This window comes from Archocentrus centrarchus, chromosome 9 (assembly GCF_007364275.1).
Source record: "Archocentrus centrarchus isolate MPI-CPG fArcCen1 chromosome 9, fArcCen1, whole genome shotgun sequence".
NCBI classification, from domain to species: Eukaryota; Metazoa; Chordata; class Actinopteri; order Cichliformes; family Cichlidae; genus Archocentrus; species Archocentrus centrarchus.
Genome location: NC_044354.1, coordinates 8,040,962 through 8,068,778, shown reverse-complemented (window position 1 = coordinate 8,068,778; position 27,817 = coordinate 8,040,962). Strand labels below are relative to the sequence as shown.

At 40.0% G+C, this 27,817-nt stretch overlaps 1 protein-coding gene across 5 annotated transcripts; it reads left to right on the top strand.

Annotated features, from left to right (window-relative positions):
- Positions 1-510: 510 nt before the first annotated feature.
- Positions 511-23,531, top strand: atxn2 (ataxin 2). 5 transcript variants are annotated; one of them, XM_030737703.1, is made up of 26 exons: positions 511-1,029; positions 2,772-2,802; positions 3,344-3,403; positions 3,792-3,863; positions 5,007-5,157; positions 6,036-6,050; positions 8,010-8,134; positions 8,316-8,407; positions 8,636-8,824; positions 10,040-10,212; positions 10,552-10,800; positions 11,874-12,062; positions 12,199-12,378; positions 12,537-12,641; positions 12,801-12,871; positions 12,963-13,327; positions 13,612-13,675; positions 13,787-13,933; positions 14,572-14,589; positions 15,238-15,310; positions 16,225-16,418; positions 17,510-17,636; positions 17,718-17,909; positions 18,036-18,247; positions 21,619-21,796; positions 22,672-23,531. In XM_030737703.1, exons 1-26 carry the CDS (start codon positions 914-916, stop codon positions 22,698-22,700), a joined length of 3,417 nt encoding a protein of 1,138 aa, XP_030593563.1. In that variant the 5' UTR covers positions 511-913; the 3' UTR covers positions 22,701-23,531. The 5 variants fall into 5 exon arrangements, with proteins under 5 accessions (XP_030593563.1, XP_030593561.1, XP_030593564.1 ...); XM_030737701.1 differs by having other exon boundaries at positions 18,033-18,247; XM_030737704.1 differs by lacking the exon at positions 6,036-6,050 and having other exon boundaries at positions 18,033-18,247.
- The last annotated feature ends 4,286 nt before the right edge of the window (positions 23,532-27,817 follow it).

Genomic DNA, 27,817 nt, shown 5'->3' with positions numbered 1-27,817 from the left:
GCATTTATTCCCTACATATTTTTAGTTTTAGTTTAGTTTAGTAGACTGAAAATTCTGTTTGTACCGTCATTCCTCTGCAGCTCCATACAGGTCTTGTCCATATCAGGACTGTGGAAGTTACACCAGTTATTAACAAAAAATGGGAACATATCAATCTGTCACACTGATCCTGCTAATTGCAAATTGTCATGCTGCAGTAGTTAGAGCCAACACTATGCTCACACCCGCCGTGTGTATGTGTGTGTGTGTTAGTAGTGCGTTCGCCGGCTCACGTGGATGGCACTACATAGTAATTGAAAATTCGCGGACTTCCTGAAAATAGTCCCATGATTTAATTGTGTCGCCTTTAAATAAACGTGTATGTGTGTTTGAATTGGTGGTATAGGTTAAATATGACCAAGTTTGCCTGTTTAGAAGATTAATAGTTGAAAATAACACACTGTATAAAACATGGAGTGAAGTGTTGCGAGCCGTTACGCCTCTCATATCCCTCCGCTGTTTTTGTCCCCCTTTCAGACTGTTTTGGTCTTTTCGCTGTTAGCAACGGAAAGAATCCGAGATAGCTGCAAACCCTATTTTGAGATAATACTTATATAACAAATTGACAAGAGGTGTAACACACATGTTGATTTTTGGAAAAGTTACTGGAGCGTGTTGTCTTTTTTAAATATTATTTTTTTCAGTTTTAATAGGAATTGTACAGGTTGCTAATTTAGCTCGCAACTGTTAGCTAGGCTAGCTGCTTAGCAAAGCATCCTCCTGAACAGGCACGTTTACTTTAGCCTGCTGGCTAAGCTAGGTCTTCGGATTCCTCAACGTTAGCGAGGTGCCGCACAACCACACACCTTCTCAGCGTCAAGAAATTGCGGCTTGAAATTGGTTGGTTAAAGACGCTGTCTTTTATGGGATCACCATGTCAATGAAGGCCGGTGGAAATCGCAGCAAGCCCGGCGGTGGCAGCACCGCTGGTGCCGCCGCCGCCGCCTCCGGTGCCGGAGGAAGCGGCGGGGGGAGGCAGAATCTGGGCAGGTATGTGAAATTAAAACGTTAACATAGCGAAGCAAAAACACAGCAAGTAGGGTTGATTTGACGGGTTTTCGATGCTCGGGCAGAGTCATTGCCAAACGGTAGCTGTTGTGAGAGATGACATTCCCGGTAATTGGTCCAAAACTAGTGCGTGTTTAAGAACGTTGTGCGGGCCTTGCGACGTGTTGGTCACCCAGTTAGTGAGCTAGTGAGGCCTGCCTGTCTGCTTGGTCCTGTACTGTTGCAACTTTCGACGTGACAGTACCTGATCTGGCACGTTAAATAAAACATGCCACCGGGAGGCTGATTTTGCATAAATACATGTCTGGGTGGGCAGTTATCTTTCTCCACATGTGTGTAGTACTAGTGACGCTGTTTGCCAAGTTGCTGATATCAGTTTACTCTCAGCTTGAAGCCAATCCAGCTAGCGTTAATTAGCCGATTGACAGTCCATGCTTGCATTTCGGTGTTGTAACGGCTGGCTAACGGGACACACAAGCAACTGCGTTTGTTGTCTTTTGACTGCCATGTACCGTGGTATGTTACCGCAACATTGCTGCAACGGGGTTGCCAGGAAATGGATATAAAGCGTGTGGGCGCTCGGAAGAAAGGGGCGGGTGTGGAAAAGGGGGTGAGGAGGAGGAGAAGGGGGATTACAGACCGACTGGCTTTCAACCTTGACGTTGCCATTGCTGTTTGTGAAAAATATTGCCCTTGAGGCATGACTTTCTCCGTACACGTCGTCCCAAGATGAAGATAAAGCACGCTGTCATTGCAGGAACAGCGTGCATACTGTGATTTTTGGTGGTCAGGTTGCTGTTCACCGGTCACTAGGACAGCACGCCCCATTCATTGCGTAGGATTCTTCATGAAGATACTGTAAATGAATATTGGACCAGTTTATACCCGTGCGCACAATACCTGCATATTACAGCTTAAAATGGCACGAATAAGTTTGTTTTAGTAAGCCTGGTGCTGATTTACTGCAGCGGATGTCGGGGTTAGTGTCTATTTCTTACATCGACTGGTTGGTTATGTGCCAGCTGCTGAACAAGGTGCATTTTAGGACATGCCTGGGAAAAATGTTAGCTGCTGAGTGTTTGGCCAGGTTGCTCCACAAACATTATTATAACAACTAAAATGTTGTGGAGACTGCTGGAAATTTCAGAATTTACACTGCATATAAATGTGATCTGCAAGACCATTTCAGTCTTAATTGTGAATTCAGTGTCCAGAATTAAAACAAAGTGTTCATTGGTAGCATGTGCTACTAAATCATATACTTGATAAACTCAATTATTTCACTTTCAGAAGCATTGATCCTGGAAATAAATGTGTAATTAAATTTTTTGTTAAACATGGCTTTAAAAGTATTGACACCTGCAGTTGCAAACATTTCACTTGGGCCCTTCAGTAGTAATCTAAGTAAGCATCATTATAAGCTCCTCAGATATTCTTAAACCTGCATCTCTGTAGTTTGGTGCAAGTGTCTGCAGCATACAGAGGTTTATAGTATGCTCTGAATACATTTTTTAACATCTTAACATTAGAACAAATTATATAGCATGTATTGATATTATCTCTGACTGCAATTCTGTATTAATCACTTTCTCTTAAAACTTATTTTATTCAGTTGTCCATATCAGTGCAAAGTTTGTTACTATATGCTAGGTTAACTTTTTTGTTACTGTTGATGGTGACGTTGACAACAATTTAATCAAAATGCAATTTTATTTTTTGTTCAGGGGGAGACATAGTGGGAAAGGTCCAGCAGCAGTAAGTAATCTGTTAATTCTCATATACAACAAAGCATCTGTGCTATATAGGCCTGTGTCATCAGAATTAGGCTATACCTGAAAGAAGAAAGCTCCTGTTTAAAAATTGTTACCTTAACAGAATTTTAATGTCCTGTTATATAAATATATTTTTATTTATTTATTTTTTTAACATTTCAGAAACAGAAATGCATTCAAGCTTGAGTAAATTAAACTACACATTTTAAAAAAGTGATTGAAATTAGTTATTATCCTTTTTCTTTGTTTGTGGAAGGCCAGAATCTCACTGGTGGGCACTGGAAAGTTTCACATGCAAAAACCCTCACGATGCATTAAAGCTTCTTTTTGTGCAAGTCATGTTTTTAAAGCATTTTAATCTAAGAGGAAGCATAAATCCAGTGTTCACATATGCTTTTTTTTTTTTTTTTTTTTTTGCATTAAGAGTAGGAAAAAAATTTATTGGTATAGTGGTGAGACATTATTTAGCATTTTTCCCCCTGCAAAATGGGAGTATCAGAAATTAATTGTATCTTTTTCTTTAGGTCATTTTCAATGGTGTATATGCAAATATGAGGATGGTCCATGTCTTGACTTCAGTGGTGGTACGTTTACTGTGTGCCTACCTTGTTACATTTTTGGCATATCTAGTGTATGTTTTCCTGTGTGTAATAATTATAAGAATATGCATAGTTGCAAAATTCCTTGGATGAAGCAGCCATATGAATCATGCTTACTAAAAGCGAATTAGTAACATCAGTATTTACTGCAGTCTGTTTTACCACATGCTGTCTCTTCAAAATGTTTACACAGCACTAAACAAAGCCTGTTTGTAGAGACAGCTGGTTGCATAAAAGGAAACCAGTGATTGATCAATCATTGGTCTGCCTGGCAGAAGAATGGGTTTCTGAACTTTTTTGAACAAGTAAATTAACACTGGTACTTTTACTGAATGGTGCGTCGATGAATAACATCAAGCCTCTTTATTTGTAGGGGACCAAGTGTGAGCTTAAAGTGAAAAATGGAGCCATCTATGAAGGAGTATTTAAGACATACGGTCCAGAGGTAAGGATCATGCATAGTGTGATATTCTTTATGGTGCTAATATGGATATAAATTGTTACATTCTCACTATCTGTATATGGTTAAGCTTAACTGTGATGGAGCCTTGCTAGTACTCAGTAGTTTCACTCCTAAGGTGGTTTAGACCTGGATTGCCTTTGCTGGTATGTGGGCCTTCAACTTCCCTTTTAGATTGAATCATTTCCCAATCTTTAGCTTTCTTTTTTTTTTTCTTTTTCCTGGGGAAAATTTATTTTGTATAAATGAACAACTCAGCTTGACTGATGGAAGAGTCTTTAATTCAGTTCACTTAACAGAGCCTGGCTGATGAAATGTCGGTAACGTATGTCATCGTATGTTTTTACACTTTGATATTTATGAATTTTGTGTTTCCCTCCTCTTTTATAAGGTTTTGTAACTGAAATGGGAATAAGGCTGGCAGGATATCAAAAGACTTTGAATTTGGTGTACTCACAGAGGCAAACACCACTTTGTTTTGATAAGAAAAAAATTCACATTTGGCTTTTATTACCGCGGGGTGTGCGAGTCAAACATGTTGAAATATTCACATTGCTGGATTCACTCCTTGCCTCTCTGTACACAATTTCTTAGACAGCACTGTAATGTTTGGTTGCAGAGCTTGTTATTTAATTTTTTTTCTTCAATAATGTGATACTAGTTGTAGTAGAATAACTTGTTTTGGGTAAATTTAAGGTCAGCTCCAGCTACAACTCAAAAGCTTTTCCATCTGGTATCAGTGTAGATAACTGAGCAGAGCACATTTAATTGATGCCAGCCAAGAAACCTAGAAGGATTTCCTCTAGTCCTAGTTTGACTAGAGCCTCTTTAATCTGATTTTATTTGACTAATAGTTAAAAGAAGGCTGCCACCAATTTCCAGATGTTTAGTTCATGACCATACAAACACACACAAATATTTCTTCTGAAGCTAGAAACGGAACATTTGATATTTCTTAATAATTTTAGTCTTAGGATTATTCTTGACATTGTTTATAGTTTTGTTTCTCTAGCTACTGTGGAGTATGATTGGCATGAAAGAGTGCATTGTCCTAGTCTTCTGTGTCCAGAGTTTGTCATGTATTTCAAATTTCTCTTTAAGCAAGTTCAACATATTTTTCTCCCCTAGTGCGACCTGGTGCTGGATGCAGCCCACCGAAAGAGCACAGAGCCAAGCACAGGGCCCAGGAAAGAAGATATTGTGGAGAGCATCATTTTCAAGGCCTCTGATGTTGTAGTTGTGACCTTCAAAGATGTGGACCTTAATTTCGCCAGGAAAGGTACTGTGGTCATATTTTATTTTTTGGCAAAGATCAGTTGATTGTATAAACTGCAGACGTTAATCTTGTGCATACTGAAAACTCATGAACCATGCAGAATGTAACCGAGTGGGTTTGCCACTCTTTTCATGTACACATACAAAAATAAACACATGCCAGAGTGAATGCCCATCAGTGTATACAATGTATTAACCTTCTCAGTCTATTCTCTATCTTGCTGTTGCAGAAGCTTTGCTGTGAGTTAAATCTTGTGTGTCTGCTTAGAGTGGCCAGTCATTGAAGACTAATTTGATCTATCGATTGGTCCAAAGGTTGCCCTAGTGCAACAAGGACACTCAATAAAGGCTGAAGGAGCCTGCTTCATGTAATTCATGTGTGCTCATATAGTTCTCCTTTGAACTATAATGGACTCTGTGTGGAAGAGTTTTATTATCTGAAAATGTACAGGTTTAGTAAAGGTGTGAAGGTTTTGCCCCATGATTTGAAGCCATGGAGCTACAGTGGTGCAACTTCTAAAATCTCATTGTTTTAACAACTTGTGTGACTGAAATTTATGCAGAAAGATAACTGATCTAAAGTGCCATTGTTAGTCTGTTCGCTAAGATGCTCCGCCCACTTTTCCCCCCTAGAATTTGGATGTTTTCAACAAATTAGCAGCTGAAATTAGGGGATTTGAGGAGTGTGCTAGACATGGCTTGACTAAAACTGACTAAAAATTAGACCCAGGCTCAAGCTGTGACAACTTGTATCTATTTGATCCATATCTTAAATATTTGTGGTATGAATTCAGCTGTTGGTGTGATTGCCAGTCATTTTTATCTGTCAGTCATTCTTCTGACTCTCTGTCATCTGTGTGTCTCTCCTTTCCAATGGCCTAGTCTCTTCTGACACAGGTAATCTATGGCTGTTTTCTCCTCTTGCACATCTCTGTATGCACTTAAAAAATACACAATTTGATAAGCCTGTTATAAAATATGAAATTAGAACTGTAACATTTGTGAAGATTTGGGCATGATTTTTTGCTGGTTAGTGTTGTTGCATTTTGATTCCAATGTGACGCTAAAAATTTGAGGATCACTGCTTTCATGCACCCAAAAACTAAAAATCAGATATGTGGTGCAGGTCAGTTTTGCTCCATCTTTTCAGCAGGTCTTTAGATTGGATGTTGCTTTCGGTGGAAGAATTGCTCCTTCCCTTCATTCAGGTTTAAATAAGCTGATGTTTGGAGTCATGTTTTTAAATATTAATCAGCTGTAACTGATTTTATTACAGATCATATCCAAGTACATTTGGGACATTTGTATAATAATAATAATAACAATAATAATAATAGTAATTACCTTTTATAAAGTTTTTTTTTTTTTTTTTTTTAATAAGGTTGCAAAGTGCTTTACAGAAATGGTTAAAAACATGAAAATAGAACAAAGGGGGGATTAAAAAATAGCCATCAATGGCAGCCATGCAGTAATGACTTATTATATAAGAAGGTTACGTGTATTATTTACGTATGTATTTATTTATTTTAAGCTTATCTTTTAAAGGAGTTTTCCTAAACACAGGGTTGTGCTGGAGAACTTTTTAATCAATTTTTTTTAACCTTTCTTGGCCCTGTTTGGTCATGTCACACTTAAATGGTAGATTATTAACATTATGACTGCAATTCCATTGAAAGCAACGGATTAAAAAAAAAAAATCATGTTGGATCTCTCGCACGTCATTTGTTTTCTGAGCATTGTTTTTTAAAATTAAGTTATTCCAAGGAGTTTCATTTTGTTTGGCCCTGAAGTGCTTTGAGGTCATGTAATTAACAGCAGTCTAAATGCATGTTTGCTTACCCCTCACTATTCCCACATTTGATTTGTAAATTTTCCTTACTTTGTATAATTCTTTTGGTGGACTGTGTGTACACAGCATGCCAGCAACTACTGGAAATATAAACCAGGCCTATTGGCTGTCTGTATGGGTTCACTCTGTTTCTGAACTTGCTCTGTGCCTGAAATGCTTAAATGCCCTTTGTATTGTGAGAGGAGTTGGGATGTCTGCAACTCCATGTAGCCGGTATGCTTTGTGCACAGTCCATTGGTGCCAGATCTGTGAATGTGAGAGAAGACTTGGGCTGACATGAGATCGGAACTTCCTTTCAAATATATTTGGGGGGTTGTCTTTGAGCATTCCTATCCATTTCTGAGTTTGTTGAGCCAATGCATTCCATACATTTACATAAATATAATGAACATCCTGAAAGAAAGGAACTCCATTAGCCCAAAGTAAATTTTTATTAAATGTATTCCCTTTCCAAATGTTGCTATGGTGATTCTTAATGAATGGGGTAAAAGTCAGAGATTGTAGACACACTTACAGCTAGCTTTCATTTCTGAACATACTGTAGCACCTAGATGTGAGTACATTATGCTACAAGCTATGATAGTGATTCAGGGCTATTCCTTTCTTCACAAGATTGTACTCGTAGTCTTGCTCACACTTCCAGATTGTTGTTTTTTTTTTTTTTTTTTTTTTTTTCTGTTAGCCTCACCTATGCTGGCTCAAGAAATAGCTCCTTTATTTGTTTTTCATTTTGTTATTTTTTTGTTTGTTTGTTTGTTTTTCCTTTTATTTTCCCTGATGCAGTTGTACCTGTGTTTGGATGTGGGTGGGTGTGTCTGTCTGAACCATCAAACTCCATATAGACCTTTGCTGTGAGAGCTTCTGGCAGAGGCTCTTGAGGCATGAGTGCTTTTTTTTTATAAGCACTAGGAGTATAGCCATGTGACCCTATATTGGGGTGTGTGTGAGAGAGAGAGAGAGAGAGTTAGCATGCAGTACATAAATGTATTATTTTCTTCAAATTGCAGACAACTTCACAGATGCAGCAGTGAGCGGTCGGATCAATGGCGAGCATAAAGAGAAAGATCTAGAGCCCTGGGATGGGGGAGAGACCCACAATTCTGATAGCTTTGAGTCTCTGGATACAGATGTGGTGAGAAAAGTGTCAGACACATCAGAAACATGCTGATGCTACACTTGCAATATATAGCACTGAACCTTTACAGACTTTCATATGATTCAAACAGTGTTTGTTTCATGTTATCCAAAGTATTGTAATTTGTTTACTGGCCAATTTGTCAAAGTGTCTCTCTGCTACTCTGTTTACATATCAGTCTAATGGGTGGGATCCCAATGACATGTTCAAGTACAATGAGGAGAAATATGGAGTCTTGTCTACATATGACAGCAGCCTGTCCACATATACGTAAGCTTCTTCATGTTCTCCACATGTGTTGGGCTGTGTATTTCTTTGCTCTTTAGTCTGTAGTCTGCTTGTTATACTGAATATGTATCATTTTAAATCTTTGACAATAAACCAACACTCATTTTTTTTTTTTTTTTTTTTTTTTAAATCTTGTTTTATTGTAACAATAAAAACTTGAAACCAGGCTTTCCTGTGTTACACCTTGTCTGACCTGAACTTGTTTCCCAGAGTACCCTTGGAGAGGGACAACTCAGAAGAGTTCCTGAAGAGGGAGGCGCGTGCTGCTCAGCTGGCAGAGGAGATCGAGGCTAGCGCCACGTACAAGGCCCGCGTAGCTCTGGAGAATGATGAACGCACTGATGAGGAGAAATACACTGCTGTTGTGCGAGGGGAAAGGGAGACCCACACACTTGGCAGGTAAGGCCAGGATAAATTTTTTTTTTTTTTTCTTTTTAAAATTACTAGTTGTTCCTGTGAGCAATATCGGTGTATACTTTGCAATTATGTAAATAGAATTGTCTTGTTAGACAGCAGTTTCATATTTCATTGATTTTCAGTTTTCACTGCTTCTTGATACAGTCTCTGGATTTTTTAGAGCACACATTATTAACACATTTATTGTTATAAGAAAATAAGAGGAAGTGGAAAAATGTATGTTCTGATTTCAGTGCAAAATAGTTTACGAAGGAAAGTGAAGCCTTTAAAGCTTTGACACCTTGCAGCAAGCAAACCCAGTGGCTCTGCTATGGTGTGTGACTGTGATGACATGGTTTGGGTCCACTTTGAGGGAAGGATCAATCACGCCACATTAATACCAAATTGTTTTGAGGTGGACTGATACCATTGTGTGTTGGTCCAGTGCAGAGCTTTGCACACTGTCATCTGTGTTGTAGCTGTGTACTGTCACCAGGAGACAATGTAATAAAGCTGCTACTGTGGTTTATGCTGTTTTTGCTCATTTGGCTTGCCCCTGGCAGTGAAGAACACAGTCAGAAAACACAAAGAACTTCAAAACTGAGTGTTAAAAAACATTGAAAAGGGTCCACTGTCTGCTTCACAGAAAACTCTATTACTCCCTTTCCTGTTAACATCCACTTTTAAAACAACCCTTTCAACCTTTTGCCTGTGCTTTCCCTCTGCGTAGCCAGACACCTGTGTGAACAGACTCAAATGCAGTACCATAAAATCTGCTTTTGGCAGTCCCTTCAATTATTTATTGATTTTTAATTTATTACCTTTTTGTTCTTTATACTGCTTTGTCAAACACCAATCATGTTTGCATACAAGGTGGGCCTGCAGTAGAAAAGCTTAAAGACTTCCTTGTGAGGCATATTTAAGCCCTAAAGCAAGACAAAGTAGTTCCAGAACATTGAATAAGTAGACAGCAGATGTTCCCAGAACAAATATTTAGCTGGTAATTAAAAAAAGAAAAGGAAAATAAGCTCATTTTAGCTGATGAGAAGTACTTACTGGAATGTAATAAAGTTTAGAATTAATTGCTCATCTTGATTATTTAGCTAAGTTAAGTTTGTGTGTGTGTGTGTGTGTGTGTGTGTGTGTGTGTGTGTGTGTGTGTGTGTGTGTGTGTGTGTGTGTGTGTGTGTGTGTGTGTGTGTGTGTGTGTGTGTGTAGAGAGAACAAGTACATTCCTCCTGGTCAGAGGAACAGGGAGGCAATGTCGTGGGGGCCAGGGCGTCAGAATTCACCTCGTCTTGGTCAGAGCTCAGCTGGACCCCCAACTCCTCGACCAGGACCCCACGACTACAGTCCCAGCTCTGGAGCCGACCAGCGGGTGGTTAATGGAGGTACATTTAATATCTCACCTACAAACCTGATGTTACTTGCTACACATTAAACACAATGGTTCTGAAAGTAAAGAAGTGGATGAGTGAGTCAGTGTAGTGGCCAAATCATGACTTGAAAGCAGTTCTTTTCCAATAACAGTGTCTGGGATATTCTTGTTTTATCCTGCTAGTTTTTTTTTTGTTTGTTTATTTGTTGCACTTTTTAGGCAGTTTAATTCCTGTTTCTTTATCCTTTCTCATATTTATTAATCTCCAACTTCTTTCTGTTTTCGCTATACCCTTTTTTCCACTTCACTATAACTTGTGTCATCCTTGATCATTTGTCCTTGCCTTTTTTAGGTTCATCCCATTGGCCCTCACCCTGTCCATCTCCTTCCTCCCGTCCCCCTTCTCGTTACCAGTCCGGTCCCTCCTCCCTGCCTCATCGGGCAACCACGCCCACCAGGCCACCTTCCAGGCCCCCCTCTCGACCTTCCAGGCCTTCCTCTCATTCATCCCATCTCTCTTATCCCTCCTCTTCATCCTGCTTTTCCCACCATGGGCCCACGTCACCAGCCTCCACTCTGGTCAAACGCATGTCTTCAGAAGGTACCCACATCTCTGTGGAGTAGACCTGGGCAAAAAAACATGAGTTTGAAGGTGGAGGGATTAAACTTGTTAGGAAATATGATTCTGACTCAGTATTGGAAGCTGATGGCAACTTTTTAAGTTAAATGAAGAAACAGTTTTGAAGAGTAAATTTGCCCAGGTCTAGTGTGGAACAGCAGAAATGGGGGAAACTGCTTGTTCAGGCTGATTTGGGGTCAGATTTGCAAAACTCTGACTCTTTGTCAGTGCATCAGGCAGTTTCATCTTGGCATGTGGGTGCACCAGTGTGTGTGGTGCTTTCTGCGTGGTAAGACTTAGAGCACCAGTTTCCCAACTTGTTCTCTGGCAGAGCGCTCAAAGGAAGATGCAAGATGATTAAAAGAGAGGATTTTGTTAAGATGTTAAGTTTCACATGCAGTGCTTAAAAATCTCACCTGTATTCCAGTGCATTGGAATCCAAACTTTTGGCCAGAAATGTAATCTGTTGTCCCTAACATGTAATGAGGATTGATCATTGCAGCAAGATCCATCAGCCACTGGAGGGCAACAAAAACAAGAGTACTAATTTACTCTTAAGTTTAACCTAATAAATGCTATAATAATTTTTTTGGTGTTAGTTTCCCAAAGTAACTAGTAAAAACTGGTAGTGAGGCTTAACTTTTTGAAGTTAATTATTTTACTTAAATGGAGAAATTGTGTTTGGCCAGTCATTAATTTTGGAATATGCTCTCACTGTAGGACACTGTTCACTTCACCTTTGTCACCTTTGTTTTCCCATTTCTCATCTCTCACTTTGCTTGGTTGTGCTGTGGTGTGGTGTTTGATCACTTTACAGGCTCATCTGTAATTTCTTCACTAGCATGCATGCACAAAGTAACCTGTTTAAACCTGTTAAAGTTTGGTGTGATATTTAAATCACCATGTAGGTTTAAAAGCTTTTGTGAGGCACTGGTGAGTTTAAAAAAAAAAAAAAAAGGGAAAAAAAAGAAAATAGGGATGCTAGGAAATGCAACGTGTTCACTAAATTGTGTGTTTACCAGCTACCATCTGTGTGTGCATTTATTCATCTCCAGGTCCACCAAGGATGTCTCCAAAATCTCAGCGGACACCACGTGCTCACAGAGGGCCACCCTGCCGGACCAGTGGAGTATCCCCAGGAGTGGACTTAATTTCCCATAATGCCCCTGGAGAGGCCTCAGTAACTCCATCAACTAGGAGTAGCTCTTCCTCTGGCGGGACGTGGTCCTCAGTGGTTAGCGGAGGTAGATTATTAATCAGAATATTTTTCTCTCCCTTTGCAGAAATAATAGGTTAACACCACTAGAAGGCATATTTCAAATGACCTTTGTTGTATAACCTGTATGTGTTGTGAACAGCAAATTCTTCTTCCTTCCTCAGCTCACAGACCTCGATCCCCCCGACAGAATAGCATGGGTGGAGCCTCTCCTGGCTCCTCCTCCCTCCCATCACCTCAGACAGGTACAGCTCCTGTGGAATCTGTTAATACTCCAACATCAGCTTCCTCTCCTACTGCTGCTAGTCCTGCCCCCAACATAGTAACTTCTCCATCAGGAGATGGTAAGCTTCAGTTTAAGAAATGTTTACTGAGAGTATGTATAGTGATACAGAAACAAAAAAGTCTGTTGGTTTTTATAGTACAAGTACTACAATCAGAAAAGCCATTCCTGAATCCTTTTATGAGAAAAGTAAGCAAACTTCTTTTTTTTTTTTTTTAGCAAAAGAATGTCGTGCCCAGGAGACAAGACAAACATCTCCTACAATCAAGGAGAACCTCAAGCCTTTGGAAAGCTCACCTAATTTTACTAGACAAGTTTGTAAAGGTTAGTGCACACTAGACATTTGCATTTTCGTAGAAATTGCTGTTTCTAACATCAGAGCTGTGAAGCATTACATTTTAAAGATGAGAGTCATGGTGTAATTCCTCTTATAAAAATGATATTTCCAGATTCTACATTCATTTCTCTCCATCCACCTTACAGGACCGCCTTCTATACCATCAGACCACAGAAAACAGATAGATAATTTAAAGAAATTTAGTGTAGATTTTAGGGTAAGTATGTCTTGAATTTATGTGGTATACAAATTTCTAAGATATGACTGATCTCATCTCATGTTTGCTGAGGCTCTTCTCTCTCTATCAGTTGCAGTCTAGTTCAAACCCAGACCCACCCTGTGAAATGGTGATGACCAAGCCTGCTAGAGATTCTGCAGACAAGCCTAAAGATCTTCCCCTGGACAAAGCCTCCACAGTTGGGAGGGAGGGTGCTGAAGATAGTGTCGTAGTAATTGCTGCTGGCACAACTAGTGGTACCTCTGCTCCATCCACTACTACCACGAACACCAGTAAGCCTGACAGTCCCGCTGCAATGTCTCCGTCTACTTCTGCCCCTGACCAGAAGAGGACAGGGCTGGATGTGACATCACAGGGAGTTCAGACGACAGCCACCTCAACGTTCAGCGGACCCAAGCATGAAGAGAAGGAGGAGAAAAAAGAAGCAGTGCAAGAGTGAGTGGAAAGAAGATCCGTTGTATGAGAAAACCAATGCTGACTTGATCCAAATATACATTTTATGTGGTCTGTAGTTAGTCTGGTATATTTTATTATTCTGTACAGTAGAGGTTTATTGTTGTGCAAACACAAGAATAATTTATTAAGTTATTTCTAATTTAAATTTTTATTAATCTAAAAAAAAGCACCACAATTTAATCAAATTTGCGTACCTTCAAAAACAGATTCTTCTTTTTGATTTATTTTAATGTTAACTTCTTCCCTTTGCCCCCCTCCTGCAGTCAAGTAAGAAAATCAACCCTCAACCCAAATGCCAATGAGTTCAAACCCAGGTTTAACTCACAGGTATGTATCACCTGCTTCTGCTAAGCTAAAACAATGGAAACCACAAATAGAGTTTGGCATTTAACTTATTTATGTCTCCATGTGCTTATTTTTCTTTGTATTCTTCCTCAGCCCAAACCAGCCAACACCCCGACGCCTCCCCGGCCTCAGGGCCAGCCCAGCCCCTCCATTGTGGTCCAGCAACCTCCGACTGTTTACAGCCAGACAGTCTGCTTCCCCCAGATGTATCCACTCACGCCAGTCAGCCCTGGAGTTCAGGTGAGATACACACCTGCATGCTGAACTGTGCATCATGGAGACATTCATTTTTATTCATTGCAAATCACTCAGAGCATCAGACGTTATCAGTATTAAATGCAGGGTTCGTTAAAACAAATCCCTAACTACCTTCACCATGAACCTTCACTAACACATCTGCTTATGTTTGTCTACATTAGTTAATTTTCTTTCCTTTTCTTTCTTTGATTCATCTCTAATGTCTCTCATCATTGTTTCCTAATTGTATTTTAATTTTTAAGGACAGATCTTGAATTTTTTGTAATTTGTTTCTTTGTGCACTTTTAAAAGAAGTCACTTTTTCACGACTTGTCTTTCCTTTGTCCTCTTTTAGAATGTGTTACATTATTTTCTTGCAGACTGAATTGAAAATGTCTACATAAATATTTGTATAACAAGCTTCAAAATGTTTACTCTCAAAGCATTTTTTAAAAAAAAAGCTGAATATACATATATTGATGAATTCCTGTTGCATATATGTAGTTGTGATCTATACTTTTCTTATGTTGCTTTAAGAAAAACTTGGTGATCCAACATCAGACACGTGCAAACAATAACAACTAAAAAGTGGTTCTTTTTCCCTTTTCTCCCCCCTCCTCCTCTCTCTCTCGCTCCATTAGAAAAGCATAATATGGAAGGTTTGTGAATTTTTCTAAGATTTCTATTTTTAAAAACTTTTTTTTTATCATTATTATTATTACTATTATTATTTTCAGTTTTTTAAGCCCAGTAAATACTGGGATGTTTTGCTTGCTTGTTGAATTAATGCCATCAGATGTTGGTTTGCCAACTTCTTATTGCAATTCTTCAGATGGACTGAAAACTTAGGTTATTTTCTATTCGTTCCATCTGTTTTGCAAACAAATGGCTGCAAGCTAAAATGAGTTTAAGCCAGCTTGTTTTTGCTGCAGGACTGTTTATAACACAAATGCATGGTGGACAATGTTAATGAGTTCAGGAACTGACAAGCAGTATTATAAACACAGCTGTGAAAACGCTTTTTTTTCCTCATGATAGACAGGTGTAGAAAGTGCATGTAGCCCCAGGTAAGAGATGACTCCCACAAGATCTTGCATTCTAGTATGCCATGTGTTAGACAAGAGAAGAAAGGTTATTAAGGGTCCAATGCAAATGAGCATAGATGTACCCATGTTTATCCTAAGGCTGTTTTATTATCTTGTTGGGAAAAGTTTGTGAAAATCCAGTATAAACATGTTTTGTTTGTTTTTTTTTTTGTTTGTTTTTTTCCCCCTCATCTACCCTCCTCAATCCCTGCCTCGCTCCAGTCTCCAGCTATGTACCAGGTTCAGATGCCTCATATGACAGTCGGCCAATCTAAACCCTACAGACCAGGTAAAGGTGAGAATAACCACTGCTTTCTTTCCCTCATTTCCCACCCACATAGTGTTGTTGTTTTTTTGTTTTTTTTAAATAAATAAACAATATTAGCCAAATGTGAGTGTGTATTTGGATAGTATGCGATGTTAATTTTGCCCTAACACTATTCACAAAGACTTGTGGCATCTTTGACAAAGCAGATTCATTAAAATGTCTTGTTGCCCCAGTAAATAAATTCCTAACTGATGAAAGCAAATGGAGGGCTTTCCTGCAGAAGCACACATCACAGGAGACTGGACTCTGTAGAGCAGAGAAAGATTACCAGTCATTCAGTATCATCATGAGGAGCTGAAAATAATTTTTGTGGCTTGCATGAAGTTGATGGATTGGTTGGTTAACTACATTGGTTAATTACATTGATTATTCCTTTGTGCGATTGATCTGCTGTGCCTTCACAAAATCAAATGTGCAATAACAGAATACATGAGTGAAATAATAACAATGTTGTATATGCTCCTTGTGGCAGATACCCAAGACCATTGATGCTATGTGTGGTGTTTTACCACATGTGCTAAAGAAATACAAAATAGCCAGAAATGGTACAAAATACCACACTACCAACCTACAGTTATTATACAAGTACAGAGACACTGTTATGCAGAGTATTTTTCTAGTTTACCTTTATAAGAGAGGCTTCAAAAATGTGTTTATAATTTCTAATCTGGGCAAATGTTTGTCATCTTTTATTAAGTTTATTTTCCATGGACTGATGTAGAAAAAGGTAGCTCATAGTATATTACCTGTTGTTCTCTTAACATACAGACATCGATTCTGTCTTTCATAGCCAACAACACTTCTCTCTCCTCAAAACCTCTAGAGTTCAGATAGATGGGATGTTGAACTTATCTTGCTCATCTCTTAACATAAATCTCTAGTACCCAACATGCCCCAGCAGAGGTCAGACCAGCACCATCCACCAGGCACACCCACAATGATGCACCCAGCCACAGCAGCAGGGCCACCGATTGTAGCACCGAGCCCAGCCTACTCTGCACAGTACTTCACCTGCAGCCCACAGCAGTTTACCAGTCAGCCGCTCGTCCAGCAGATGCCACACTACCAGTCACAGGTATGATTTACGTTGGCACCAGCAGTATCACAACTATACAGTTTTGAGCAGCTCATTGACCAAGGATAGACCCAACAGGCTTGTCTATTAAGAACCATATGTAGCCATTAAAGTTTCTCTAGTACCATCAATTAGTACTGGCAGTTTTTATCTCCTCCAGCTGTTCAGTTGTCAGTGATTTGGCTGACAGATGCTGGCGGTCTTTAGCAGCTTGATGGGGTGCCAGCATCATGCCAGTTTTTTTGTTTTTTTGTTTTGTTTGTTTGTTTTTTATTACCGCTGATTTATTGAGCTCATATCTTATTCTGCTTCTTATACCTGAAGAGTTACTGAGAACTTTTTGGAGCAGAGCCTACTCAAAGCACCCATTTAAATTTTTTCTTATGTTGATTAGCAATGAATAATAGTTGTTGACAAAAGGATATCTGGGGTTTGGTGCCAATACTACGACTGAAAAATGTAAAACTTCTTTTTTTCTTTTTCTTTTTTTTTTTTTTAAACTGATAAGGTTTGGCTTATTTTCTTAAATGTAAAATCAGGGAATATTGAATTACATCAGCGAGAGAATGCCACCTTGACTCTCTAAAAATATTATGCATCACTTAATCATCAATACGAGCAAAATTGAGTTAAGATACCCAGCTTTGAGACAGAACCTTATAGATGAACTAGATCACGCACAGATTTCTTTAAATGACAGCCATTAAGAACATTTTACACAACTTGTGAACACAATCAGCAAAGAATGCGTTACTGTAGATTTTATCAGTCCACAGTTTGTGATATGTAAGCACTGGAGAGTGAGCTCATGGAAGCCTTTCTCTTCAGTTTCACACTTAGAAATAAAGCTGGTGTCAAGAAATGCAAGTTAGCTAACTAATCATTAAAAAGAAAAACTGTAAACCAGTAAAGAATTGAACCCCCATCCTTGAACAGATGCATTAGAATCACAAAGTGTTTGTGTCCATATTTCATGTGCAGCCTTCGAACAAATGCTGGCACTCTAATTGTCACTTCGTTACCAAAACTGTGACAACAGTAGTTGAAGCAGGGTTTCCTCAAATTTCTGGCTTCCTTTTTGTGTCTTCCAGGCGCAGCATGTGTTTAGTCCAGTGATGCAGGGCAGTGCCAGGATGATGGCGCCTCCCACGCACGGCCAGCCCAGCCTCGTTTCTTCCTCGACTACACAGTACCAAGAGCAGACACACACCATGTATGGTACGGATTAGCATGTGCTGGAAATGTAATGTGCACTGTTTTAATGCTTTTCACTGTTACTAAGAGTGACTCCTGTTTCAGTGTCTCCAGGCCCAATGCCTCAGCAGTACCCCCATCCTAGCGCCACCTTGCACCCTCACCCACAGCACCCTCAGCCCTCTGCCACGCCCACAGGCCAGGCCCAGCAGGGTGGACCGCCACAGCATGGAGGCCCTCCTAGCCACCCAGCTGCCAGCCCAGTCCAGCACCCACAGCACCCGCAGGCAGCAGCAGGTGAGCACCCTAAGGTTGGGGGTTGTAATTTTTGTGCTTTGTTTTCAGTTCCTGTATTCACCCTCTGTGGAGCTGAATGTTTTCACATGTAGTCATGGATATATGTATTTATGATTGTCATAGCAGCAGCAGCAGCAGCCCAGGCCCTCCACCTGGCCAACCAGCCTCCACAACAGCAGATGTATTCGGCCTTGGCACCCACGCCACCCTCTATGACCCCAGGGCCAAACCCTCAGTCCCCGCAGGCATCATTCCCTTCTGCTCAACAGGCCGTATATATCCACCCACAGCAGGTGCAGCATGGCTACAACCCCAACCACATGGCACATGTGCAGCAGGTAGGTCACAGCCTACTGTGAGCTTGCTCAACAGTAACTACAGTGGCTTAAGCCAAGCAATCAGATTGGCAGTGATTTGTGTGATGGATTTGACTGTGGGAGGGAGAAAGGTCTGAGTTTATGAATGGGTCATATTTGGCCGTTGATAATTATGTGTAGTTATTTATCCGTTTTGCGCTCAGGTCAGCTGGTTGGTGTTTTGTGCCATGCCAAATGTGTTGTGAATAAGGAAATTGCAGTGTGTCCTCTGGTGGATAAACTGTCAACTCTAATAACATGGTTGAACGGTGTTTCTCATCGCTTTATTTTTTAATTTTCATATATTGGGTATTATAAATACTGATGCCAAGAGACTGGCAATTGGCTAATCTCTCCCTGCTGATAAATCAGTCTCTACTGGAGGCCTCCACCAAGTCCCAATATAAGAGAAGGATTTTTTTTTTTTTTTTTTTTTTGCATTTTTGGCCACAGCAGCTTTTATGAGCAGTGGAGGGAGACAGGAAATGGGGGAAAGATACAGGGGAAGACACGCAGGCTGGGATTCGAACCCGCACCGCAACGCGGCATATGTATGTGGTTGCCGGCTTCAACCCTAAGCCACCCGGGCGCCCATAAGGATATTTTTGAACTATAAGTAGCTTGCAAAAACACTAAGATTGAGATTGTCAAGGTTTTGTACCCTTGTGTCTGTACAGATTGTATAAAGTACAAAGTGACTGTATTCTACACAAAAGTGCTTGGAGGACCGAAGAAAGACTTCCAGCAGTTCTTTCAAACTCCACAATTGTAAATTTGTATATTTTGGTTTGTGTATGTTTAAACAAATATGATCCTGATTGGTTAGCTTTTTAGATGCTGGTAAAGGGACAGCACTTGTTAGCAGAAACATTTCAGGCAGCCTGCATATATCATCTTCTGATGGCTCTGAGGTTAGAAGAAAATCCTGCACTCTTATTTTACTTTACGTTTAAGTTTCCGATGAGATAACAATGTTTGAGCCAAAGTTCTACAGTCAGCTGGCTTGAAAAGAGATTATAAACCTTGTGTTTGCCCATAGAAAACTATGCTTTCTCTTCTACAGATGCATCTGTGCCAAGTTTTGTCAGCAATATGATGACCCACAGTATTAATCTTACAGGAGATAACCGGGTTCATACGGGTGCTTGAAACCCTTGAAAGTGCTTGGATTTTAATGTTGTCCTTGAAATTGTAACCGCCTTTTTTGTTAGTTAAAAAATAATTATCTGATTTGAATAGTTCACTTATGAAACGGAGAAAGAAAATGAGTCGAAAAGTCTGAAATGAAAATTTCTCCGCCTGGCCTGCACGTCTACGTGCCCCTCCCCCGAAACAGAGTTGCCGTTCTAATGGGTGTCTGCTGGAAAACTGCAAATTCCAGTTATGGATAAGGTGAGTATGGAATTATATTTAGGTCAAACGTCACGCGCAAGAAAAAAAAACATAATCCACGCAAAGAATGTAATTCCGCAAACAGTTATTCATTCCTCGCGAGTAAATTCAACAACGTGGAACTCAGCAGCCGCCTTCACAAAGAAACATCGCACACATGAGTGTCTGCTGTGTGCGCGCTGCTGCAGGTTCACGTTGTCGTGAGGAAACTTCACACGTGTGAAGCTGAACTCTACCATAGACACACGTCTATTACGTTTGTGTAAGAAAACTCACTGTCAGTTGTCTCAAAAACAAGAAGACGCTAAAGGGCAAAGTGAGGTCTGGGTGATGCCATAGTGTACGAAGGGACGCAGTAGGAGCGCTGTATGTACACAAAACACAGCAACAGCCAAGTTTGCAGGTTTTCCGGTATTATGCCAAAAAGTGATTTTATTTTTTAATGTGTTATCTTTGCTTCTATCGGTAAATAGACTGTGGTGCACAGGATTTATGAAGGGCTTATATATAAAATGAAGAAATTACTTGCTTTGCAAATATATTTATGACTGCATTATTGTGTCTACATTATAATCGATCCAGTCCTTTTTGGCTACTCTTCATAGAACTGTAATGTTATATTTGTTGCAATTTCTGCAGCCCTCTTAGCCGACCATTTTTAATGTCACTGATAGTTTTTACCCTCATTAATAAAGAATATATAAGTCACTTTGCCAAGAAGTGATTGCAGCCCCCTCCCCAATACCGGAAATCACCTTTTGGCAAATGATCACTTTTTGGCACAACACCAGAATATCTCCAAAACTCTCCAAAAGTCACTAAATTTGTTGCTAGTTGATTTTTGGGGAAAAATTTTTTTTTGGCAAATACCGGAAATCACTTTCTGGCACAAAACTGGCTATTCAGATGACAAATTGCTCCACTGCCACTGTGTACATGCAGTGCAGTACAATGTTTTGTTTCTTTTAAAGATATTTTTTTGGGGGGCTTTATTGGATAGTTTTTGCAGTGGAGAGAGGCAGGAAAGTGGGAGGAGAGATGGGGAAGTAAATAGCGACAGGACTCGACCCTGCAACACTAGGATGTGTTTTTAATGCTTCCTGTTACATTAAAATACCAAAGAACCAGGTGAAATTAAATGTCATGAAAAAAGATCAACATTTTCTTTGTACACTTTTGGGGGGGGGGGGTCTGAAAAAGAGTACTCTTTGTACACTTTGGAAAATGTTGATAATTGTGAATGATCCCTTAATGTGCTGGAAAAATCTTTAAAAAGTGCTTTAAAAGTGCTTGTATTTGATCCTGGAAAAGGTGTACGAACCCTGAGATAAGCATTTCGTCATTGTCCTGTCCTCAGTTGTCCTAGCCCCTCCTTCCTCATAATCTAAAGAGACTTGTATGTGTGAATGGTCGACTACAGTGATAGTACTCTTCTATTTCTGTTTGTCCAACAGGTGTTTGATAAGATACACTGTTTCGTGTATAGGAAGTTTTTGTTGCACAGGGAAACCAAACATTGCCGTTTCCAAGTTAAACTTGAAAAGTAAACTGTAACCTCGGGTTATTGTCTCAGCTGAAGTCACATGCTGTGTGTGTGTGTGTGTGTGTGTGTGTGTGTGTGTGTGTGTGTGTGTGTGTGTGTGTGTGTGTGTGTGTCAGCCCCACCTTTGTGTAAACAGGCTGCTGCACAGAGGATCAGGGGAGAGAGAAGTGAAGATGAAGGGAGGGGGAGGAAAAAAAAAACAAAAACCTCAGAACCATGTGGTTCCTGGTCGTAGCTGCAGCACCATGCTGCTCCTGTCAGTAACAGACAGGCGGGAGCCGCAAATGCTGCGTCACTGGAACCCGTCTGATTCATCTTTCTAACAAGCTTATCGTTTGTCCTTCTGTTGGACTGTCACTGTCACGCTTTTGTTCTCACTCTGACACACTCACTCACACTTGTGCTCTTTCACTCCCAGGCCCATATGCAGTCTGGTATAGTGCCATCTCACCACCCGGCACCCACTCATCCCCCGATGATGCTGATGGCTACCCAGGGTCCTCCAGCAGGTCCACAGCCACCTATGCCTCAGACTGCCCTTAACCCCATCCCTGTTTCCTCAACCACACATTTCTCCTACCTGGCACATCCACAAGGTACTTGTATTTTTATTTATTTATTTAGGCTGTTTGTGTTCTCCTCTAATGTTCTTTTAATTACTAGCTCCTGTTTATGCGTTTGGGCACATTTAGTCACGTGATTAACCCTTTGTGGCAATGGTTAAAATATTTTGTTAAACCACATGACACAAATTGTATTCATTCATGTATTCATGAACACAAATTGTAGCTACAGCTGTTTGTCAGCTAAAACTAATGAATTGTAAGTGGTGTTCATACTGAGCTCTGCAGTGTGAGCATTGACTGTTGAGATGACAATTCATTACCAGACATACAAAGCAGTAGATTTAAAAGTTGTGATTATTATACTGCTGTGTGGGACACCAGCGTGTTACAAGTTCTTCATCACCGGCTCCTTCGTCTGATTCAGTTAAGGATGATCCTAAATAGAAGATTTTTTGTGTTATTGTTCCCAACAAGCAAATATGTGCGTGTTTGGCAGGAGGTGGATGCTGCTGACACACTCCTGCAGACACAGCTGCAGTCACTGATTGGAGGTTTTTAACATGTTGTCCAACCTTATGGCAAAAAAAAAGTCAAATCAGTACAAGAAACACCCCCCCCCCCCCCCCCCCCCCCCCCCCTCAGTCTCTAGAACTAGCTCTGAGCTAACAGTCTGATTTGTTGGCCTGGTGAGAGCAGGTGAATTGGTGACTTGTTTCAGATTCTGTTTAAAATAGATGCCTGTGCTCTATTTGTTATGCACAGTAAGAGCTGTGCAAATGGAGTGAAATTGTTGTTTTCAGGCAGTGTTTCAGTAACAAAATAATTGAGTGTAATTAAAATGTAGTAGTATTTTGTAAAGCTGTGTAATGTGTGTCAAATCCTTAATTTTTCTCTCATCCCTGCAGTGCAAGCTCATCATCAGCAGCAGCTGTAGATGGAGGCCATCAGCGAGCTGAGGGACCCGCTCTGCGCCACGCTTCTCAACCAGAGCCTTCATAACCAGGCGATGAAGAGAATGAGAGCCCCTCCCTCTCCTCTCCTTCCTCATCCTCACCAGACATGCTTCACATCAGCTTCTCTTCTTCCCCTCCTCCTCCCTCTCCCCCCCTCCCCCCTCCCTCCCTGACCAGGCAATAAGAGAATGTTAACAGGTTGATGCAGTGACATGTTTTAACGAGCTAGAGTTTTAACAGACAAGACCGCTCCTGTTCAGGCCCTGTTCTCTCACACACGCACGCACACACAAACAAACATCTGCAAACACTGCACACACACACACACACACACACACACACACATATTTTTTCAGGGTCCCAAATTGCAACTTAAGTCAGCTTGCCAAGTAAGATGTGAAAGAGAGTGAACAATCAGCGAGTGTGAAGAAGAAAATTCAACTGGAACTCGTATTTTGTCTGCACCTTGTTATGAAAAAGAAAATCTTCCAACCTTTAGACAGTATTAATCCTACTGTTTATTGCTGCTGCTATGTGCTGCGTTTGTTTCCAGACTACACGACACGTTTCTAACCAAACTAAAAACTAAACATGACAAGAAACTTTCTGTGAAATAAACTCGTGTTGGCAGCCGAGAGGACAGGAGAAAATGTTATTTATGAAAATATAACGGCTGAGGTGATCAGATCCCACTTCTCACCTGACCCTTATGTAACTTTTAAGTTAAAACTTTTACTTTGTAGATAATATAAATAATTTAAAAAATGAGCAAAAAAAAAATTAAAAACAATAAAAAAGTTTTAAAAACTGAACGGCTTCCTGTGGTTCAATTGTGGTGTTGGTGTCGTTACTGTAAACGTGCGCTCTGTGGATGCACTGCTTTTCTAGTTTGAACATTATTTATTCAGTCTTAAAATCTCTAATGGGACAATAAATGACGTGTATAGTTTATGGCAAGTGGGCATTAATTTTACAAAGCTTCATGTTTTTACATGTTCCTGTAGAAAGTTACAGTATTGTGCAAAAGTTTTGAGCCACCCCTAATTTCTTTAGTTATAGGAAAATGGGAAATAGTTGCAGTGATTTATTGAAATGTGCAAACATACATGGAAATGCAGTATGTAAGACAAGAACAGCTTGTACAGTTGTAATGAGTTTGAGAACTGATTCTTGGTATGACCACCTTTATTCTTGAACACAGCCTGAACTCAGTGGCAGCTTTCTTGTCATTTCTTGAAATAGTCCTCAAGAGTAGACCTCCAGGCTTCCTGAGGGAAATTCAAAGCTCTTGTTTGCATGTTGGCTGCTTTTTCTTCTGTTCTGTCAAGAAGATCCCACATTGCTTCAATAATGTTGGTAATGTTTTCTTAAATGTAAAACTACTAGATTTGAGTTTGAGAATCATATTGTATAATTAATTTGCAAATGGGAGTCCGGTACAGTAGAACAAGTAATCCTTTTGCTTCAGTCACATCTCTTCGCCTCAATGGACCCCTTAACGTTCCTCACTGGTTCCCTAATTCTTAGCTTGTGGCCACCAAAAATCCTGCTGTTTATGGTGGCTCTGAACGCCCCCTGAACAGTATGTTAGGGTTAGGCACAAAGAAGAGGCTGGACCACAGAGGGTCTCAGGATAAATAGATGATGTGAGTACAGGTAGATATAAACACTGCAATGTGTTGCATGTCACAGCAACTAAATTTCCTCCTCTGACGTTAAGTAAAATGAGTAAAAGAGACATGCTACAACACTCACAGTCACTGCTCCTGACAGCCTCTGTGAGGTTCTTCTGCTTATTTCAAACACACTCGGGTGGCTGTAGCTCAGGAGGTAGAGCAGGTCAACCACCAATCGGAAGGTCGGCGGTTCGATTCTTTGGCGGCGTGCTAAAGCATCCTTGGGCAAAATACTGAACCCCAAGTTGCTTTCCAACACAAGTGTTGGAGTGTGAATGTTAGACAATACAAGTGGTTAGATTCATATGGATGTGAATGGGTAAATGTGCTGTATAAGTGCTTAGTAGAAAAGCGCTATATAAGAACTAGTCCATTTACACTGGTCCCTTAAATGTTTATTACTTTGCACAGCTTGCTTATAATAAAAGGAGACCACAAAACCACAAGATTTTTTTTTTTTTTGTTTGGGTTTATTTTTAAAAAAAGGGTCAAATATACAGTTGATATATATTTAATATAATTTAGATGCTTCTATCTGAAAGGGATGCAAACACAATGAGAGAATTTCAAAGCTGTTGTGGTTTTCGTTGGCTGTAGAGGGGATGATGAGTTAAACTGGAATGTTTACAGTGCTGAGTTAAAAAAAAAAAAAGAAACAGGATGAACAGTATTCAGAACACATTACATTCATCAACTGGACATAAAAAAAATAAAATGGATTTTGGAGGGGGAGGGGCTAAAGGTGTTTCTGGAGCAGATTTTGAAGAATTAAGACACCTGAGGTATGCGGGGATCTTCTCTAGCATTAACTCGATTCCTGCAAATAGCCATAAAGCAACAGAAATATGTGGTAGCCCTATTTTTTTTTCTTTCAACACAGCATCTTTTCCCAGGAACTTAGGCAGCCATCGACTATTTTTACTTCAATCCACGAGTGGGCGCAGACACCGAAAGTCATCCCTCCAAGCCTCTGATAGCTCCCTAGCCACAAACATGAAGAGGTGTGAAGCACGGGGCATCTCTTGGATATTGCACAACACAATCACACCCTGAGCTTTGGAAAAAGGGGAAAAGCAACAGCAGCTTTCTGGCAAAAGGCACAGTCATTCTCCCTTAAAGAGAACTCTGTAAAGAGAGGGGACTGGAATATTAAAAAAAAAAAAAAATATATATATATAGTGACTGTTACCGTTGCTTTCATTTAGCAGAAATAAAACTGAGGTGACATAAAAAAGGCAGGAAGACCAACCGTACTTTTGCCAAAAACATTCTTGTTTTTGTTCCCCTTGAAAGATGTCAGTCTTGATCATGACGATTACATTAAAAAGAACTACACAACCATTGTAAAAAAAATTCCTTTGGTAGAAAAAGCTGTTATGAGAGGAGTAATCACAACAATCTCACTGTGGTCATGGTTAGGAGGGAATTGACTTGCATTTATCCATTTTTCTTTTTCTCTTATAAAAAAACATAAAAAAAAAAAAAAACTCCCAGCAAACTACAATTAAGAGGACAGAGTAACAAACAGAATCATGTCTAAACCATATATTAAGCACAGATTTACTGCAGGTAAACCTAAAATCATCAGCTAAAGTTAGTGTTAAAGCAAGGTTAGAAGACAGATAAGTCTTAGAACACAATTTTCCAAGAAATCCCGCTGCAAATGGCAGTGAAGCTTCAATTACTAAAAAAAAAAATTACAGAAAATATGACATTTCATGTTTTGACGTGTGACAAAAGTTCGTGACGCATTCTGTGTTCATGTGTGGCCGCATGCTGTCAGGTTCAAAATCAGCTCTTTAGATGCCCTTTGAGGGACCTCAAGACGTGTTGGGATGAGACGAACCACTGCAAACAAAGTGGTCCCCTGGACAGAAATGAGCTGCGATCACTGCCAAAGGCTTCGTTTTAAGAACATCTGATAATAAATGTAGTTACGTCAGCTCACAGCGGTAAAATTTACACCTGAGTTGACGCCTGGCAGTTTAAACTGGTGGATTAAACCTTATAAAAAGCTACGGTGATTAACTCACGAGGCACCTTACATTACTGATTAAATCCAGTTCAAGTGCACAGAAACACAAAGCTGGAGGACAGAGGAGCAACATCCGATCGCTGGTGTCGACGCTTTCAAAGCTCTGCTGATCGAAACCAAACCTTCACGATTAAAACAAACAAGTTCTATTACAAATAACATATAGTGTAAAAAAACATTAACTTCACAGCCCTTCCTTGGTTTTTAGGCGCTGTGGTGAATTTATGCAGAAAATACTAAGAAATAGAATTAATGCTGAGTGTAAAAAAGTACAGAGGGAACATGATCAAGATTTGCCTGAAGTTTTAAAAAAATAAAATAAAATAAAATAAAAAATAAAAAAAGCGCGTGTTAATATTAACTGAGTCACCTCAGTTTTTCAGGAGCTGCATCACGCCGCTTTGTACTTCCAAGGGTTTAATGCTAACAACCCAAAACAAAACTGATTTGAAAAAGGTTTGGTTGAGACTCCACACGCCTTAAAGTCTAAAATCAACCAGACTGTTTTTAAATGCCCAAATTTGATTTAATTCCTACTTTGTTTCGGTCCGTAAATATAAAGTTGCCCCCTGTTGTGCTCTTTGGAGTGAAGCCATCATGTCTTCTTTTGGGCACGTTTTCAGGTATGAGTACAAAATTAATCTTGGGTTTTATTTTGGTGAATCTTTCCTGTGCCACAAAATCAGTAAAAACGCAGCAGTTACTGCTTAAAAAATTAAGGGAACACACTACTCCACGCAGTCCTTTAAAAAAACTAAGTACACCCTTACAGCTTCCATAGGAATTAAGAGAGTAATGTAGCAGCCAGATGCTGCTAATCAAATGCACATAACTGATCATCTGCAAGTGTGATCACCTCTATAAAAGCAGAGGTTCTGGCAGTTTTCTGGTCTGAAGCATTCAGCTGTGTGTTAGCACAATGAGCACATTTAGCATGTTAAATGTTAAAGCTCATCAAAGTTGGGAAGAAGAAAGTCTCTTCTCTGTAAAAGAAAAGGGAAAAAAAGAGCATGGCAGCATGGCCTAGGTTTGCAAAGATGCAAATGAACAAACTACAAGACTTCTGGAACAATGTCCTTTGGACTAAAGTGGAGACATGTGGCAGCGCCACATTTGGTCAAAACCAAACAAGCACATCAGCACAAACACCTCGAGCACAGTGGAGGAGAGGTGATGATGACTCAGGCTTGTTCAGCAGCCAGAGAACCTGGACACTTTGCAATCACGGAGTCGACCATGATCTCCTTTGTATAAAGTTTTCTAGAGTGGAAGTGAGGCCATCTGTCGTGCAACAGGACAAGGATCCCAAGCGCAGCAGCAAATCTACAACAGAATGACTGAAAAAAAGAATTGAGGGGCTGCAACGGCCCAAAGTCCAGAACTCAAC